The following is an 18,171-nucleotide window of genomic DNA, read 5'->3' on the forward strand; positions in this document are numbered from 1 at the left end:
AACAAAAAAAAAAAAAAAGGGGATGTGACAAAAGGCTGTAGAATAATGACCAACCAAGAGAAGACAGAGTGGGAGTTCCTCTTCTTCCATCCTTTGTGACAGTAGAAAACAGATGATGAAAGCAGAAAGTCTTGAATTCAAAACTGATAAAGAGGAACCATTTTCACGCAGTGAATAAGCAGTCCTGAGGACCTATTGTCAGAGGAAGCCAGAAAGTACAAGAAAACAACGAGGTTTAAAGAGAGAGCAGGCAGGCATCTGAGCAGCACGAGCATCCAGTCTGGTAACAGGCAATGTGAACAGTATTGCAGGAAAGAGAGAGTATCCCGTTGTGCATGAGAGAGCAAAACACTGTCAGGCACTCTGAGATTATGATGTGATCCTGCTGAATACTAGATTGCTTCTCAGCCCCACGGGGGCTAACCCACGTTTCCTCTATCTCCAAAGCATCTGGCAGAGAGAGTGGTCTGACCCAGACACACAATTGGATAAAAATGCAGCATTATAATTTGCCTAGAAAGGTGCCTGGTACCAGGCCAGACTGTTCCTCCTTGTGTTGGTGCTGTTTCAGTGTCCTCCTGAAACTGCATGAGACAATTGAAACAGACAAGTCTACCTCACACCTCTGCTTGCCTTTCTCTGGGACTTCATAGAGAAATGGGGATCATTTTCAGTAAGACACATGGCTAGTTGAGTAGTTAAAGAGCTGTGGAGTCCAGGCATGCTCCCCAGAGTGAGCTAGTTGGGCTTTTTGGGTGCAGTCTGAGGATCCCAGAGTGCATTCGTTACCTGTGTGCCTGAAGCTCTTGAAGGCAAGGTGAGGGCCATGCACAGGAAGGCCTCTTCACGTTCCTGCTGAAGTAATGAAAATCTGGCCTGTCACTGAAGCCCTCTGCTCAATTCAAGAGAATATCCCTTCCTAAACACTGACAGGTTAATTTTGGTACCACCACCTCCTTGCCTGAGCAGCTACAGCCCAGTGACCCATAGGGGAGAAACTACATGCGTGACTCTCTCTATGAGTGATATTTTCTTCTTGGCTGGCATGCAGTGACTTTTCAAGAGCAGTAAGTACCACAGTCCTCCCTGGCTGCTCAGAGAGTGGGTGAAGAGCATTCTTTTAACTAGACAACATCCAAACATGTTGGTGGTCGTGTGACATGGGACCAGACAGACTCACGAACACACTAACAAGTGCATCCTTAGCTGAAGGAGAGACAGAGAGACTGAATATCAATGGGGGGTCTATCAGGAAAATGTAAGGACTGAGAAAAGGAATAAATGAATGAATGTACAGGGAAAGCTGGGCAGAGAAAAAAAATACCAGTGCTCTGAAGCACAGCAAAAAGGAGAGACTGAAACTGTCATTCTTCCTTTTCTACTGGCATTTAATTTCTCCTTCCCCATTGTCCAAATGTCAGAAATGAACAGGAAACTTCAGTAAAACAGAACTGAAAGAGAAAGAGAAGGCACCGAAGTACTTAGAAGCTGCTTCACACAGAGAGGTACCACCAGCAGTCCTCCACAAGCACACGCAGGGGCCAGCGGGGTTTTTGTCAGACAGGTTTATTTTAGGTTCTAAAATGAGTTTCCAATAAAATAGAACGCTCAAAATGTGCAATATGTTCAGTCCTCTGCAGGGTCCCCTCTGCCACTGGATGAGCGCAAGAGCAGGGCAGAGAGGGAGAGGGAGAAGAAAGTGGGCAAGGGGAGAACACACTGTGAGGCTGTAGGGGAGATGGATTCCAGCCGTCGCCTGCATCTGAATGTCCCGCCAGTGAACTGTGAAGGAGGGGCAAAGGGTGGGAGGGAGAAGTGGCACTGAAGCAGGCAATAGCTACTGGCTGAAATACTCCCAATAGCTCCAAAGCGACTGTGCTGCCTGCCACCTCACGGCAGCAGTACGTCTTGTCTTGCCCTGCTATGCAGCTTCCAGCCCCTCTGCAGGTACAGAGCTCCTATGGCCTCCTGCTGTGTTCATGGCATCCCTAGACCTTCCTGAGAGGTCTGCATGGTGCCCATCTCTCTGCAGCATGGCACAGAGTTTCATCCTCCCACACAGACTAGGCCCAGTGTCCCTGCTCCCATCAGAACTCAGTTTGATGTAACTTCTCTTCCTTGTTCTCCTCCGTCTCTTTACTTGGCACAGTGACTGCAATCATCCCTTCCAGCGCTGGGAAGGCAGGAGACCGTGCCTGAAAGGGAAGAAAGGGGGAATACCATGTATGAGAGAGAGACTGAATGGTTCAATACTGGGGATTTCCCTGCCATCAAAGACATGGTTCTACTGTTTGCAACCACCAGGCTCCCATTCCCTCCTAAAGCCAGGGAAGAACTCCAGTCCCACCCTCTGAGCCATGTAGCTTCTTGTGAAGGTTGGCTCAACACTATCCTCTGCAGTGTCATGGGAGTAAGACATAACAAAGACAGGACAGGCTTAAGAGCCAGCAAAGAATGATCTGGGCAACGGTCAGGCTGTTGTCAGGTTCAGTGGTATGCCAGATTTTACAGCACCTTTTCAGAGAGAATAATTAAAGGTGTGAAATGAGATAAGAACAAATTAAAGACAGAACCATTTTCATACTTTGCTTTAACAAATTACTTTGTAGAGAAAGGCAAAGAGGTAGATCTCAGGGCTCCTGATAACTGTAAAGTATATGGTCACACAGAGGCAATCAATACAACTGGAAAGATGAGATTAGTAAAAAGAATGGCATGCTAGGTGTGATCTCAGCTAAAAGGAAGTTTTGCTGGCAGGTTTCTGCCAGGCTGTAGAGAAATGATAAGCACAAATTATAAGCACAAAGGTCAGTTGTGGGACCAGTCATTAATGGCATAGAGAGCGTGAAAGTACTAATGAGCTACGTAGCTGATAAAGTTGAGGAGCCTCACATGGAAGAAAGAGGATGAAAATGTCACCCGAGACACATACTGTAGGAGGCTGGAACAGTAAACTGAATGACAGGGTGAATGGAATGCAAGAGTACCAACTTCACATTGATAGGCTCAGGAGATCATAGCAGGAATTCCTGATGTGTGGGCAATAGCCCATCAAGGGATACTGATGAGCAGCCAGAGTTCAATTAATGCAAGAAGAGCAAACACAACCTTAGAGAATGCCAGCAGAGAGAAGGGGAGAACAAGAGAAAAGCAACTATCATTGCTCAAGGCACCTCGTCTGCACCCTCACAAAGGATGAGTCCAATGTGGAGGCTGCAGAGAAGGGCAGGAGGACCACCAGCCTGTGCTCCAACAGAGGAGCTTTGCTTACTTGGCAAACCAAAGCAAGGCTGTGAGGGTGCACACAAATGCTTTGAGATGGTAAGTACACTGGCTGGATTAGAGATGTCTAAGCCCCTCCTGGCCGATGGTTTACTGTTACACTGTAATGGGTATTATGTCCAAGTTTTTAGGCCAGAAAGGGTGGTTCTGATCATCCTCTCCTGGACCTGTGTAGCCTAGAGAGTCATCCAGAAACTGTAGATCTCCACTTTAGACTATCATTTACCATCAGTGCTGATTAAGGACCAATGACGAAGAACCGGTCACGAGTCTCTCTAGTGCTGCCCACAGCGGTTTTTTATTTGAATGCCCATCTTGCTTCAGTTCTGATCTTGCCTGTCTTCAGCCTCTAGCTGCCAGAGTTTACCAAGAATTTACATCAATGCTGTCACGTCCCACACCTACAGCTCAAGGCAGGTTCAGGGTACCCAGCTCTTTTGCAAGGGCAAGTTCTCCCAACCTGAAATTGCTCTGTTCTCCTGGCCCCTTTCTGCACTAGAAGGGGATTTTCACTGTGGGCCCTTTCCAAGAAGCTGAGTGGAAGGTAGCTGCTTCACAGCTACTTCACAGCTCTTGTCAGCAAAGAGAAACCCTGAAGGAAGAATTTGCCATGTAATTAATTTGCAGAGAAACAGTATGAAAACTGCAGAGAAACCGTCTAACTTGTTTGCACAGTTTTGTTTTTTTTTCCAGTGGCATACTGGGGAGGGACCAGTGCTGGCCTGGTCTTTGGGATGACAAAAGTGAGGCAGAGTTTTCAGAAGATGAGGTACTGGAGCAAGCCAAACAAACGAAGGGCAGAAAGTTGGCAGCAGCAGACAGCCGAGGCGTGAGGGCTGAGCCGGCAACAACAGACCTGCACTGAGATTGGCATCTGGGGACCAGCAAGGCTTTTAAATAGAACTGGAGACACTGTTACGTCAAAGCATCCAGGTAAGGACTAAGAGACACCTACAAAAGTCTGGAAATTAACCCTCCTCTATTACAGTGTGGCTTGATCTCTACAAGAGTAAACAAGAAGCTTTCCAAGGCTGGGCTGTGATTGTCTCCCAGGAGGTTTTACCCCTTCTCTGAAGTGCCTGACCTGCCCGCAGACGAATGCCATGTTTAGCCAGGTATGACAATACTCAGGATACAGCTTTTACTAGGTGCCCACAATACATAGGGCATGACATGCCCAAGCCCTGTGGCTGCTTTGTCCTTGAGACATTTCACTGCTGTCTCTAGCATTCCCAGGGATAGCTCAAATAAGGGATTGATGTACAGCAAAACTAACAGAAACAGGGTCGTAGACACTTACCCTTTTTTGTAGGGCCAGAATCAGAACACCGACCAAAAGCAGGAACAAGAAGGTGAGTGTGACCCCAAAAGTAACCTGCCCACTGAAGATGGTGGGAAGACTGGAGACCTGGGCACCTATGAGGAAGAAATGCAGTTTGGAATGAGGGGACGGTGGATTTTGCATCGGGGCAAGGCTGGGACTGCGCAGAAAGAGGCAAACTGGAAGAAAGAAACAGGAAGAACTGGTGAGAGCTAAGACAGGATGACAAGATGGGATCCAAGTGGTCAAAGGGGAGAAGGAAGGGGTGAAGCTGTGAGAAGGGAAAGGGCACCAGGGAATTGACCTGGGTGAGAAGAAGGGATCGGTTACAGATCCATGGGGGACAGTACCTGTGATCTGCAACCCGTACTCCACTGCTCCCAGTCTCCCCTCCGGGCCATAGACACTGCATTCCCATGTGCCCATATCCTTCTGTGACACGTGGGTTATTTCCAAGGTAGGGCCCACCAGGGACCTGTGGCCCTCCTGGTTACGGGACGTGGCCACAGGCAGCTTTCTCTCAGAGGGCGCTGAGTTGAGGTGCTTCCACTGGAAATGTTCATGTCCCCTGGGATGAGTGAGGCTGCAGATGAGGAGCAGGTGGGACCCCTCAGAAACTGGTCCCTGAATGCTCGGGGTGACTACAGTAAAGGAAAAAAAAATCCTCAAGGAAGAATACAGGCAAGTCCACATCTCTTCCCCATCCCTCCATCTTCTAATATACCCCTCCTTCATTACCTTCTCTAATTTATTTTCTTTGTCTTCCTGAGGCTTCAGGAAGAATAGTCAAGTTACCCAGGAAAACCCCTGCTCTCAGCAAAGTCCAGTGCAGTGCAACGCCCTGAACAAAGACCTTGTGTCCCATCCTGGTATGGGAACCTATGAGCAGGAGCAACCTGCACTCATTGCACTGACATGCAGGAGGTTTATCTGCCAGGAGTAGGGAATCCCAGAGAGATAATGCATGTCCCTGCTCCTCCTCTCACCTGTAACCACTGTCAAGGTCACATCCCTGCTGATTGTCTTGCTGCCAACAGAGACAGCACAGCGGTACTGCCCTGCATCGCCTGGCCCCACCACAGGGAGATGAAGTGGGAAGCTTCTGCTGCTCAAATTTTTGGAGATGCCCCAGTCTTGCAAGTGTCCTCCTGTGAGGTGGCTCCAGTGGGCTGTCACCATGTTGATCCCAAAAGCACTGGGAAGGTAGCTCAAGGTGCACGGTAGATCAGCTGCAGAGCCAGCTGCAGCATAGACCACAGGGTTCGTAGGGCCATCAAAACCTGAGGCAGAGAGAGAGAGAGAGGATACACAATGTGGGGTGGTAGCTGGACAGAGTTCTGCAGGGAGGTAATTGGCCTAGGAAGTGAGGAACAGGGTGGGAGCTGGGAAGCTGGAGTCACTGGGTTTGTCAGTCACATCACAGGGAGCTACTTGGGGGTGCTGGGGTAGCGACACAGAGGCTGAGCTCACCTAGAATTTGCAGGTCGTATGTGGCAGAAATTATCTCATTATCGGAGTATCTGAGCTGGCAAGACCAGGAGCCTGAGTCACTCACGGTTGGCCGGAAGATGGAGAGAGCCCCATGCAAGGAGCAGAAGGTCCTGGAGGTGGGAACCTGGTACCTCTTATGGAACCAGCATGTCTCCAGGAGGGTAGCCTGGTGGCTAGAGTTGCAGCTCAACATGAGTGGCTCGTTTTCTACCACGGGGCTGGGTGGACTGACGGTTACTGCAAGAAAAAGAACTGGGGTAGGCAAGGGAAGTTAAGATCATGGGGGGCTACCAAGCCATCCCTTTGTGCCTCTCTTGTCCTATCTTTGCCCCTTGGGCAGTCCTCTCTCCAAAGATCAGAGCAAACAGCAGGAAGCTCTGTGCTTTTGGGTGGCTGCTGCTGGTATTCTAACCTGCCCCGGCAAACACAGCATCCCCATCCCATCCTTACAACCTCCCTGGTCCTAAAAATTAACACTATCCAGCGTTTCCATCCTCTCCTACCTGTAATTATCCCCAGCTCCACCTGGCAGCTGCGGACCTCTGCGTTGTACGGCACTCGTGCCTCATACAGCCCGGCATCCTCGCTCCGCACCGGGTCGATTCGCAGGGAGAAGTCGCCGTTGCGTAAGGCAGAGTCCTGGACTGACACCCGGGGCCTCATGGGCAGTGCAGTCTTCCGGAGACCCGAGTACCCCACCTCCAGCACGATGTGTGGCTCCTGGTAGGTGCTGGGAGCAGGAGAAGTGAGTGACTGAGTGACTTGGACTGGAGGAAAAGGCAAGACTGGGGGGGGGGGGGGGGGGGATGGGGAGGAAGGGAAGAGGGAATGTGGGGAAGCAGGAAGGGGGTTCAAAGTGTCTCCCACCCTCCCCAGTCCCACAAAGACACAGATCTGCCTTGGCCCTGATGTACCTTGCCCTATACCGCTTCCACAGCACAGATGTCTTGTCAGGCAGGTTCTTCAGCATCCTTCTGGTGCTCAGGTGGCAAGGCAGCACTGCTGAACTCCCCACTCTAGCCCACACTTTCTTCTCCCTGCTTTTCCTCTCCATTGCTCCTGGTAGGATGTAGCCAGCTGTGATGAGATGGACAGTTGAGCAAAGGGTGGGACTCATGAAGCAGAGGGCAATATCTGGCCATCTTTGGTGGGGTTAGAAGGGCACAGATTCTCCCTTCCAGACCTCTCAGGGACTACATAACAACTGGACTCAACTTACTGAGCTACTCTGCCCTCCCTGATTATATTCAGCCCCACTTACCATTGAACGCCAGCAGACTGAAGGTGAGGAACAGCACCAAGGACACTGGCTGCATGGTGGTATCCAGGAGTGGCAAGAGGCTGCGTATTCCAGCTTGGGTCCGTGCTTGATCAGTCAGAAGCTTTAAGAGATTAAGCAAAAATGAATTATGGGCAAAGAAGATGTTAGGGTAAGTAGATGAACCGAGGCTGGGGGAGTGTGGGGGGGGATTGTCAGCTGGAAGTGCTTCCTCTTGTGCTTTCTTTCTCTCTCTGATCAAAGTATTTCCCTAGATGCCCTTATATCGCAGGTGGGCAGCTAATTTCCTCGTATCACTAAGAATATGCGTCACGACCAAGAAACCAGTATAAGTTTGAGGCACGTGAAGGCAGGGCTGAAGCTGGTGAGAAAGGGAGGGACCAGAGACACTACTCTAAGCATCTTTTAGTGGAAAGTCTTTGGGTCGCTGTTGTTTTTCTTACAAGTTTCGCTTCTACATAGAGGGTGGAAAAAGTGTAGAAGACACTTCCCAGCAAGTGCCCTTCATGTTTTTCTTTCATCTCTTACCTTTTATGGTTTGATCTTTCCGCCTCTTACAGCTTCTCTTTAATTGTTTCAGGGCTTTTGAGAACATGTTGGTCTTTTTTCTGACATTCTTCTGTTGTTGTTGTCGGGTTTTTGGTGGGTTTTTTCCCCCCCTTCTTTAATCCTTCAAATGTGCTGATTTTTTATTTTGCTTTTTCTCATTGGCCAATCCACAGGCAGCACGAGGAAAGTGTATGGTGAGCAGCAACCAGGGCACATGCAACTCTGTCAAGCCAGAGCCTAGGGGCAATATGGGACAAGGCTGAGGTGGTCTGAGGAGGCAGAAAGTAGCATCTGGGAGAAGGAACCAGCACTAGGAAGGGCTGCATGCTGTGGCACTGTGAGGGACGTGAGGAAGGGACCCTCCTCCTCCAACAGTGCTAGGGAAAACCCACCTGAGCTTGGGTGCTGAGGGGGCTTGTCCTACCTCCGGTGTAACTGTTGAGCTTTGCATAGAGTAATACGTTTCCACCCGTATGCCTCATCCTGGAGCCCCTTTTGTCTCAGAGAACCCCCATTGTTGTGGCTCACACTTTCCAGCAACCCACTGTCTCTGACTCTTTTGGAGTTAATCAGCCCTTCATGACAGGTGTTAGACATTGGAATCCCTCAACTGCTCATCCCCCGAGTGCTGGGCTGGGGCTTTTCCTGGGGGTGAGGGAAGGACATGACTCAGAGTGGCTGCTTCTTTGCTGTGGAAAGATCCTTGCTTGCTCTCTCATCTTCCTCAGATGGGTGGTGAAGGTGGAGGATAAAAGAGAGCAAGTGGTGTGCCTCACCAGAGCAGCTCCCTGTTGTGGTGATGCCTCTTGTCCCTTTCATCAACACACAGCGCTCAGTCTCCTGAGCAGTGGGATCAAGTGTAGGGGAACCTGGTGCAACCTTGCGCACCTCGATGTCCCCGGGGGACTGCTTTGTAGTGGTCCTTCATGCCCTCTGTGTTACACAGCCCATGGGATCACACGAGAGAGGAATACAGTAGAAAAGATGGGGGAGAACTTGTGACGGTTGGCAGGAGGTGTTTTTTCCTCCTGCTGAAGAAAAACAGTTTGTGGTGCCCAGTCCAAGCAGAAAGCATCAACCTCTCTTTCCCTTGAATCAGCAGTGTGAGAATGGTGTGAGTGTGTGGGTGATGACGAGAGAGAGAGCAGGGAGATGGAACTGTGGTGGGGAGACATGCACGGCTCCACAGCCCAGCGCCGTCAGCTCACCCCACCCTGACTTCGCCCGGAGGACAGCGAGCACGCTGCTTAGCCCCTCCAGCCCGGCCCACTCCGCACTCTTAGTCTCAATGCCCTGGCACTGCTCCCATCTAGTCCCCAAAAACCACCCTCAACTGAGCCCACGCCCTAGACAATGCTTGGGACCAGTACCAGTACGAACTGGCAAAGGTGAGAGAGGTGTTCCCCTCCCGCTGCCACTCCCCAGGGACAGTCACCAGGGAACAATGGAGAGCCCAGGAAAATGACAGGAGCCGCCTGGCACTTTGGGGGGGGGGGGGGGGGGGTGTGTTTGGGGCCCGAGTTATTATGCTGAGTGAGTATGTTGTGAAATGAAGGTTTTGGAGGCACTGTTTTACTCAGCACCAGGCTATCTTTAGCAGAGACACCTGTGACGTTTCTCTCTAACGACCCATTTTATCTGCTGACTCCCCTGAATGGCATTTTCGTCATCTCCCAGAACAGGACCCCGCCGCAGAAATAACAGTGGCCGTCCCAACGTCAGCACGGGGGCATCTTCTCAGAACCGCTTGCGCGGGTCCCCTGCGCAGGGGGGGAGCTGACAGGGAGGTGTGGGACTTGGGCAGAGCCACAGGGAACGGTGGGAGTAGCCCGGGACGGGGGCTACAGAAGCCCGGCTCACTCAATACCCCTCTGTCCATGGCAGGCGTTGAGCTGGCTCCAGCCAGGCTCCAGGCTTACCCACAGCAGTCGCCTTGCCCGCAGCCCTAACACATTGCTTTTCTCTGTCTCTTTCGGCGTGTCTGACGGGTGCAAACTGCACTTACCAAGAAAAATAGGAATAGAAAACGCTATTCTTGTAGTATCAATGAGCTCGTCTTGCTGAAGGAATTTTCCGTTGCGTTTCCAGATTTCTGTGATACCATGTTTGTCTCTGATGCCGCTCTTAAGTTTTGGTCCTTGCAGCATCAAGTCTGAAGCTAGTCATAACCTTCTGCTGCATGCTGACTTTCTGAGGCGCTCTATAATTTATTTGCAGACTTGAACTGACCTTGCAAAGAAATCTCTCTGTGACTTGAGGACTGGGTTCTCATCTGTGCAACCCATGATCTGCTGGTCCGGGTGTTCCTGAGATAGAGCGCTCACCAAAAGGACCTCATGTAAAAAGTCCTGATTGCTGTTTGCCCAGAGCTAAGGTAAACAGAACAAGGGGAAAAAAAGTTACTTGCTAATAGCTAATAACTTTGTGGTGAGGGACTGTAAACAACCATGCCTGGGGAGACAGAAGGGAAGGTCTGGCAGGGGATGTAGTGTGAGCAAAGGCTGCAGGGCAGATTGGTACTCAGTGGGTACCTGGACAGGCAATGGAGCGTCCAGGGGTCAGGCTGGAATTCCCTGTGAGACTTCTGGAACTGACAGGGAAGGTCAGGGAGCCAAAAGAGATCTAAGCTCACCTCCAGAGGGGCAGCAATGGAGCTGTGCTTCTCTGAGTGCTCAGGACAGATCCAGTGGTTCCCAGGTCAACACCTTGTGCCTGTGGAAGGGGGCCAAGCAGCAGAACCTTGAACTGAAAGAGCCAGTGCCCATGATTTAGCAAGCTTTGTGTGAGATTCACAATGTGAAGATGCATTAAAATAGGCACCCCTGAGGTAGAGGGATGCCAACCAGTCTTCCCCCACAAAGGGTCATGATGATTTCTATGAAGGCACCATGCCTGAGATCCATATGAATGTGCTCGGCTTCTCTAAGTCTAGAGTGGGCACTAAATGTCCTTCCTCTCTTGTGGAAGCCAGTGGTTGCTCGAGACCTGTGTCCCTCCCTGATGCCTGGAAGCAGCATGTTACCTTCCCTGGGCCTGTGTACCCCACACATCAGAGATGGTCTTGGAGGAGGGACCCATTAATCTGAGGTGACATGCCTGAGAAGGAGGGAGTTAGAAAAAAGAAGTTTGCATCTCCCAGTAGTTCTGGGCAAAACAAAATGTGCCTCTGCAGAAGTGCTAGGAGGAGGAAAAGCATCTGGCTGCCTGACATTCATTGGGAGGCTCTTTACTTTTGAAAAGGTCCTTTTTAGAGGATTTTGTGAATGGGCAGTGCCTGGGTCACCACAGGTCACCTGATGTGGTGCTGAGGAGAGTCTAGTGGTGGCCTGCTTCCCAGAATCCCACCGGAACACCTTTAGGAAAGCATGGCTTTATGGAGTCAACATAAACAAACATGCAGCCTCTTTCCTGACAGTGCTAAAAGGCGGGTGACCTTTGTATGACTATCCTCGGCACATAGCTGAATATCCCAGAGAAACCTGAATTAGGAAGTCAGGAACAACACAGAGGGTTGCTGACTGAATCTGTGGGCTGTATTTCTGCTAAAAAAACCCACAGTGATTTAACCACTGAAGAGAATCTGCAGCATTCATGGGCATATTTGGCACCTAGCATTTTGTATCTGGCATCAGCTGCAGAGAAGTGTGTAACCATTCTCATTCACAAAGGCCTCCAGATCTTTCCTGGGGAAGAGATGGGATGCTGCAGGATCCTTTTTGGACATCCACAACTACCTGTGGAGATTGGTAATGGGTATCAGCACCTTGGCCAATATCTAGTTAAGCGATTGCTGTGATCCTGCGTTTCATGCCACAGCCTCAGTGTTTTGCCACAGAGAGGGTGAGATGGATCAGCTACAAAATTCCATGCAGCACGCTAGGTTACATATTGACTCATTTCTAATTCCAGCATCCGTGCCATGCATTTAATTCAACATAAAAATATGTGATAGTCTCCCAAACATCCCAGGGCTACAGTGAATTTCCTCAAGAGCAGCGAGGTACGCAGGAGGCCAATGCATGCAATTCTCCTCCCCATCAAGGGGGGGACTAAACAAACAGCTCTGTGGTGTTGATCTACTTGCTGAGTTAAGCCATAACAAGGCGTGTGACCTTCCAGCAGCTGACCTGGAGGAAAACTGGTGGTCTCCTGGGTACCCAAGAGAGAGGGTCATCCAGATAGGCCAGGCTCAGATCCCCATTGCTGGATCTCAACTAACAACACAGCAAGTATCCCCTCAAAGAAAAACTGCCACAGAAGCACGTGATTTCTGTTCATCTCTATGTCTTACTCTTGGGAGCAGCATGGATCTTGCTGACACAGAAGCAGCACCTTGGATGTGTTTCAGATGCTGGGGGACGAGCATTGAACAAGGCACAGAGGGTTCTGGCTCTAGGCTTAGTCGCATGTGTCCTGAGGAACTGTGAAAGAATAGATCTGGTCCATGAGCTTGTGTTTTCACGGTGTGTCATGGCAGGAGAACACATGAGCTCTGGAGGCTAAAGGCAAATACTTATTAATAGAGAACATGTTATTTCCTTGTTAGTGGGAAAGTCAGATTTAGAAAAGTTGAGTGTAACTAAAGGAGGATGTGATGCTACGAGAAATCATCTGCAGAAGAATACAATCCCTGGGAAGGTTCGTGTGGATGATAGCACAACAAGGAAAGGGATAGCAGTGCTCCAGAAATCTTCTGAAGAGAATACAGTCTCTGATTTGGTGATCCCCAACCATTTTGCTTTGAACAAATATTGCTAGGGAGGGAGATGATGTGTTTTTAAAACTGAAACGGCTCATTGCAAATCAAAAGGGATTTATTTCTGTATAGTTTAGTTTTCAGCTGGATCAGTTCTCTGAGCTCATCAGTGTGACAAAAGAGAGACAGCAGGAGAGATGAAAGGGAAGATGGGATTGCCCCTTTCTGCAACACTACAGATTTATGCTGGATTAACATGATTGTGTGACAGACAGAAATTCAGAGTGTGGTGGAAGCTGAGCCAATTTTTTTCAATTTCTTCTCCATTCAGTACCTCATGGCAGGTAGCAGCCTGTATCGTCTTGTAAGACAGCTTCTACTGCTCCACTAAGAAAAAATGCAAAATCAAATAAACCCTCTTGTTAGTCACAGCATCACAGGAAGATTCATGTGGGAAGGGATCTCTGGGGTCTCTGCTCCATCCCTCCGCTGTCAGCAGGGTGACTCTCAATCTAGACTGGGCTGCTTGGGTCTGGCCCAGGCAAATCCTGAACACCTCCAATCGGAGGTTCTCCAGTCTCTTTGAAAGCCTGTTCCACTGCCAAAACCCCTCATAGGAGAACATTTTCCTTGTGTCTCATAGGAAGTTAATTTCTTACAGCCTGTGCTCCTCGTCTCATGGCCTTCTCTGTGCTCCTGTGAGGAGAATCTGGCTGTATCTTCTCTCTAACCCACTTCAGGCACAGCATGCACCAGTTATCTCCTCCCTCTTCTTCAGGCTGAAAAAATGCCCCTTGTCATACCTCATGTCCTCCTTGCCACACCTCATGTCCTCCTTGCCACAGCCATCTTAGGGCCCTTTACTGGACTTGTTCCAGTGTATCAACATCCTGGGATGTTGGAGATGCAGCTTTTCATGTGCCATGAAGACAGGATTAATAACAGCTTGCTACGTTCTTGCTAATGAAGTCCAGCGCTTGGTTAGCACTGCAAAGAGACCCTGGAAGCACCCTCATCCTCACCATGCTGGGCATGTTTTGTTAGTGTAAGGGTTGACTATTATTTACCCTCGAAGGAGGCTGGCTCCAAAGAGATGGAACAGCACTTCTGTGTAAAAGGGCTTAAAAATTCCCAAGAAAGTGTGGGGGAGATCTGGATTCTCAAAATGGACATCCAACAAACTAAATAGTAGGAAGTTCTGTCAGAAATCGGTGACCGGGGTGCAGTTAAGGCCACACAGGGAAAATATGGGTTTAAGCTCGATATTTCTTTTTTGGTTTGGCACCATTTGTGTGGTTCAGCCCCAGCCAGCAGCTGAGCACCACGCAGCTGCTTGCCTGCCCCTCCTCACCCACAGTGGGATGGAGAGGAGAATGGGAAGAAAAAGGTAAACCTTTTGGGTTAGGAGAAGAACAGTTTGATGGGAGAGCAAAGGGAGAGGGAAATAACAACAATACTTAAAAAAGGAATATACAAAGTAGGTGACATGCAATGCAATTTACTCACGGCCCAGAACTGGATGCCCAGCTCATCCCCAAGGAGAGACTCCTCCTCTCCAGCCAGCTCCCCCTAATATACTGAGCATGGTATGGAATACCTCTTTGGCTAGTGTCCCCTCCCAGCCTCTTGTGAAAATAAACTCCATCCCAGCTGAAATCCATGAAAGCCGGGATTTTCCCTGCTGGTAAGAAATGTGTTTGCATTTGTCAGGCCCTGCTTTCCAGGCCCACAGGGAGCAGCATGCTCTCCACGGTGCAAGGCTTCTCTGACAGTTTTTTCTCAGGAAGCCACAAAAGACCAAAGGACCCTCTGTAGCTGTACAGTGTGTGTGAGAGTAGAAGATAAATCAGCTAGTGCTTTTGTGTGCTGTGAAAATACCTCAGATCCTTTGCTGATGAGATGAAAGTCTCCTAGAAATTCAGACTCCATGAGCTTGCAGTGCTGGGCCACCACATTATTTTTTTAATATCCAACTGCTTTCTGATGCCCATGGCTGGCTTACTCTGCCAGAATGTGGTTAGGAGGACTTCACAGCTCTGCAGGTGGGACTGTGTCTCCTGGCATGGTGCACATTTTGCATTTGGCAAGGCTTATGGGAAGCAACAGCCTCCTAAGACCCTTGGTAAAATCACACTCTAGAATTAAAACATAAGGTTATATGTTGAGAAACAAAGTATGTGGATCACACTTTCAGAACATAATACAGTATCCTGGGAAGAAAAGGCTCCAGGGAGGGAGAGACATGATAGCATGCTGTATAAAACGGGATCTCAAGGAGTGAACAGATTGTGTTACCTCTGTTTGCAGCACGAGTTACTGGAATGAGTCCATGACTCAAAAAAGGATGTGGAAAAATGGAAAAGGATTTAGAAGAGTGGTACAAAACAAACTGACCTGGGGCCTGGAGATCTTGCTTCCCAATATACAGAAATTGAGGTGTTTGATCTGTTTTACTTAATCTGAAAGAAACAAGGGTGAGCTCAGGCAGCAATTTTACTGCAAACAAAAGGAAATTAATTTTATGTGTCACATGGACAGCAGAATTATTGTTAGAGGATGTTGTGGAGACTAGGAGTATAAATTAGATAATTTGTGGAGGATCAGTTCCTGACTGGCTTTTTTACAGGATGGTCTGGGCAGGCCTGCCAGCTCGGAATGTCCTTACATTGTTTACAGGTAGCTCCTATATGATGCCCAGACTCTCAGTGCCTTTCCTCAGCCATAGCAGAGCACTAGACTAGAGAGACCACTGATACAACCATTTTTATGCTCCTACATTCACAATCCACCTTTGATCATTTCTCCCCATGAGGAGAAGTGAAATAGAGACAGGTTCTCTACTCCAGTAGAGGAGCATAAGGATGACCAGCGGGTCAAAATGAAACTCAAAACCCGGCTGGAAACGAGGTCTATGTTTTTTACAACAAGGGAAGAACTCTTGTGGTGGACTCTTCACCATCTGCAGACTGTCGACGTGAAAAATGGTCAATGGCATCCTCTTGCTCTGCCTTAGGCTCTTCAGAGGAACGAGGAAGCCAAGCCAGCTGATCACCATCATGAGAATAAACCACTATCTATTCACATTTCCTCTGGCTTTTCCTTTACTCACAGCCCTGACTGGAGGGCTGCTCTAAGGGGGCATGTGAGTCTTTTTTAAGATTCAGGAAAACAGCCTTACTTGCAGGTCTTTCTCTGCAAGAAGATTCCAGCACAGGGCTGGGAAACAGCAGAGGAGCACGACTGATGAGCTGAGGACACATAACCCACAGGGAAAAGGAAGGAAAAAGTTCCTGGACTCAAAGAAACTGATGTGGTGGTGATGGCATGTGGGTGTAGGGACTTTCCCCTGAGTTTAGCAGAGACCTGTTGTTTTTTCCCCAGCTACACACAGGTGGTCAGAGGCCTCACTTGTTCCAGACCTGAAGGAGATACAGAAGTTTCTTTTTTTCTTTTTCTTTTTTTTTTTTTACTTACTATCATTTTCTTCTGTGTGTTGCTTATTAAGTCAAAATAAAAGTCACTCTGAAGGGCTTGTAACCTCAAGGCTTCTGTGTGCCCCCTGTCTGAACTGTAAGCCCAGATCGGTTTGTGCAGAGGAGGAAATATGGACAAAATGGTCCAGTCTTGATCCAAGGCCAATTTGAGAAGTCTTAACAATGGAAGAGGAGGCTACAGTCAAAACACTGGCTTAAAAGTAATTATTCACAAGAAAAAAACCAAAACAAAACCCCAAACTCAAACCAAATTAACAGCATTTCCTGCCCTGGTTGTGAAAAATGAATGTTTAGGATGGGTATAAAAATCAGAGACCGCGTCAAAGTGAAGGGTCAGAAGATGACCTTCCCATGTGCTTGAGGGTGGAACTCAACCCTTCCACCTTACAGCTGCTCTCATGAGGGAACCGATCCAAGAGACACTCTTCCAAGTTTGCCACTGGGAATGACTGCCCCTGGCTAGATGGTCACACACACCCTCCCACAGGCACAGTTTGTAATAACACGGCCCTTCATGGGACCGTAGGCCAGACCAGTGTAAACAATTAAGTTTAGAAGGAGAATGAGAAGAAACGATGAGCGTATAATTAGAACAGAGAATAACTCAAATTACTTCCATGGCAGGTTCCTACAGGCAACAGCCCTAGCACAACTGAGTAGATGAGAAACTGTGCTAAGGAGTGGGAAGTAGAACTTTTAAAATGCCATTGCTGTCACATAGAATTACACTCTGAACGGCTGGCTGATATCTGTAAATGGCTCTGGGGGCAGTGGACTATCCAAGCAGTGTCCTACACCCAGCTACCAGTGCAACACTGACAGATTTTAAGATACTTGGGGCAGTTGCTGTCGTTGCTTGGGGACTTGTGGACAGCTAATGTGCCAGAGGTTTGTTTCCCCAAGAAAAGTCCTCAACTGACTAGCCTAAAACAGGTTCTCCAGAAAGCTGCAGTAATTTCAGGTACTGGCTCTGCTGTTGGGCATCCAATATAGGTTCTTGATAACCTACTGGAGCTATAGACATTAACAGGTCACTAACTTCCTAAGGGGGGGCAATCAAACCCTAAGGCTCTACCTAGGGGATCCAGTAAGAGAGCGAACGCTACTGGGGAAAGGGACCAAAATCAGCTGTAGCTGACTGAGAAAGTGGTAAATGGTGTGAATGCATACCCACCTTTCTAGTGGGAATGCTTTGGGTTCTGCATGGGTGGAGCCAACCCCAGCCACAGGAGAAGAGCCATGAGTCCTGGGATTACTAGAGCTTTCCCACAAGTCCTTTAAGGCTCCTGAAGTGGTGCAAGAGGCTCACAGGAGCTGTTCAGTTTAACCTTACCTTCCAGGTAACCTTCCTCTGGCAGCATATGAGAAAAAACAGATGAGAGGAGGGTATGGTTACACCTGCTAGTATGGTACAACCCCAGGAAGGTTGTTTGTTGAGAAAGGACACATCAGATGAAATATCCCTTTTCAGACCCAGAACTGTTCTTGTTTCAGACAAAAAGCATAGTAACAGCTGTACTGGACAAGGAGAGAAGATTTTTTGAGCAGATATTAAGAAAGCAATAGTGTGTCCCATTCAATAGGAGTGGATTCAAGGGGGGAGACCTGCCTTGGACTCTCGAGGCGAAGAACCATTTCTTCTGGAAGCCAGAGAGCTACCTGTGTGTGGACAAATCACTCTGTGGACACCCAGCTAAGACAAATCTGATGCTGATTGACCACACAGGTGCTTCTCATTTCTCCAGGTTTGAGTTAGAGCTCTTGTAACACCGGTGGTGTGATCAGAGCCCCTCCCGGTTCCTCCACTCTAAGAGTCTGCACACAGCATGCTCCATGCCAGGCATTTTGGGAATAGACAGATAGGACTGCTCACAGTGTTTCGGTCAAGTATTTGCAGATATACCAAGCTTGGTGCCACCAGGGGGCCCTTTGGGCAGGAAGGCTGCAGACCTGCGCTTAAAGGTCTCCAGCAGTTCCTCTCTCACGAATATCCTTGCCCGAGATGATCAAGAAAAGCAACATAAAGTGCAGCCACCTCGTTGAAAGAGCTGCATTTGGT

General features: G+C 48.9%; 1 protein-coding gene across 1 annotated transcript; it reads right to left on the minus strand.

Annotated features, from left to right (window-relative positions):
* Positions 1-2,087: 2,087 nt before the first annotated feature.
* On the minus strand, positions 2,088-7,410 carry LAG3 (lymphocyte activating 3; the record flags this gene model as incomplete). The annotated part of the gene is made up of 8 exons (XM_084273215.1): positions 2,088-2,195; positions 4,583-4,698; positions 4,954-5,244; positions 5,590-5,883; positions 6,074-6,331; positions 6,598-6,824; positions 7,009-7,171; positions 7,356-7,410. 8 exons carry the CDS (start codon positions 7,408-7,410, stop codon positions 2,088-2,090), a joined length of 1,512 nt encoding a protein of 503 aa, XP_084129341.1.
* Positions 7,411-18,171: the final 10,761 nt, after the last annotated feature.

Source organism: Gallinula chloropus (assembly GCF_964237585.1).
Source record: "Gallinula chloropus genome assembly, chromosome: 1".
NCBI lineage: Eukaryota > Metazoa > Chordata > Aves > Gruiformes > Rallidae > Gallinula > Gallinula chloropus.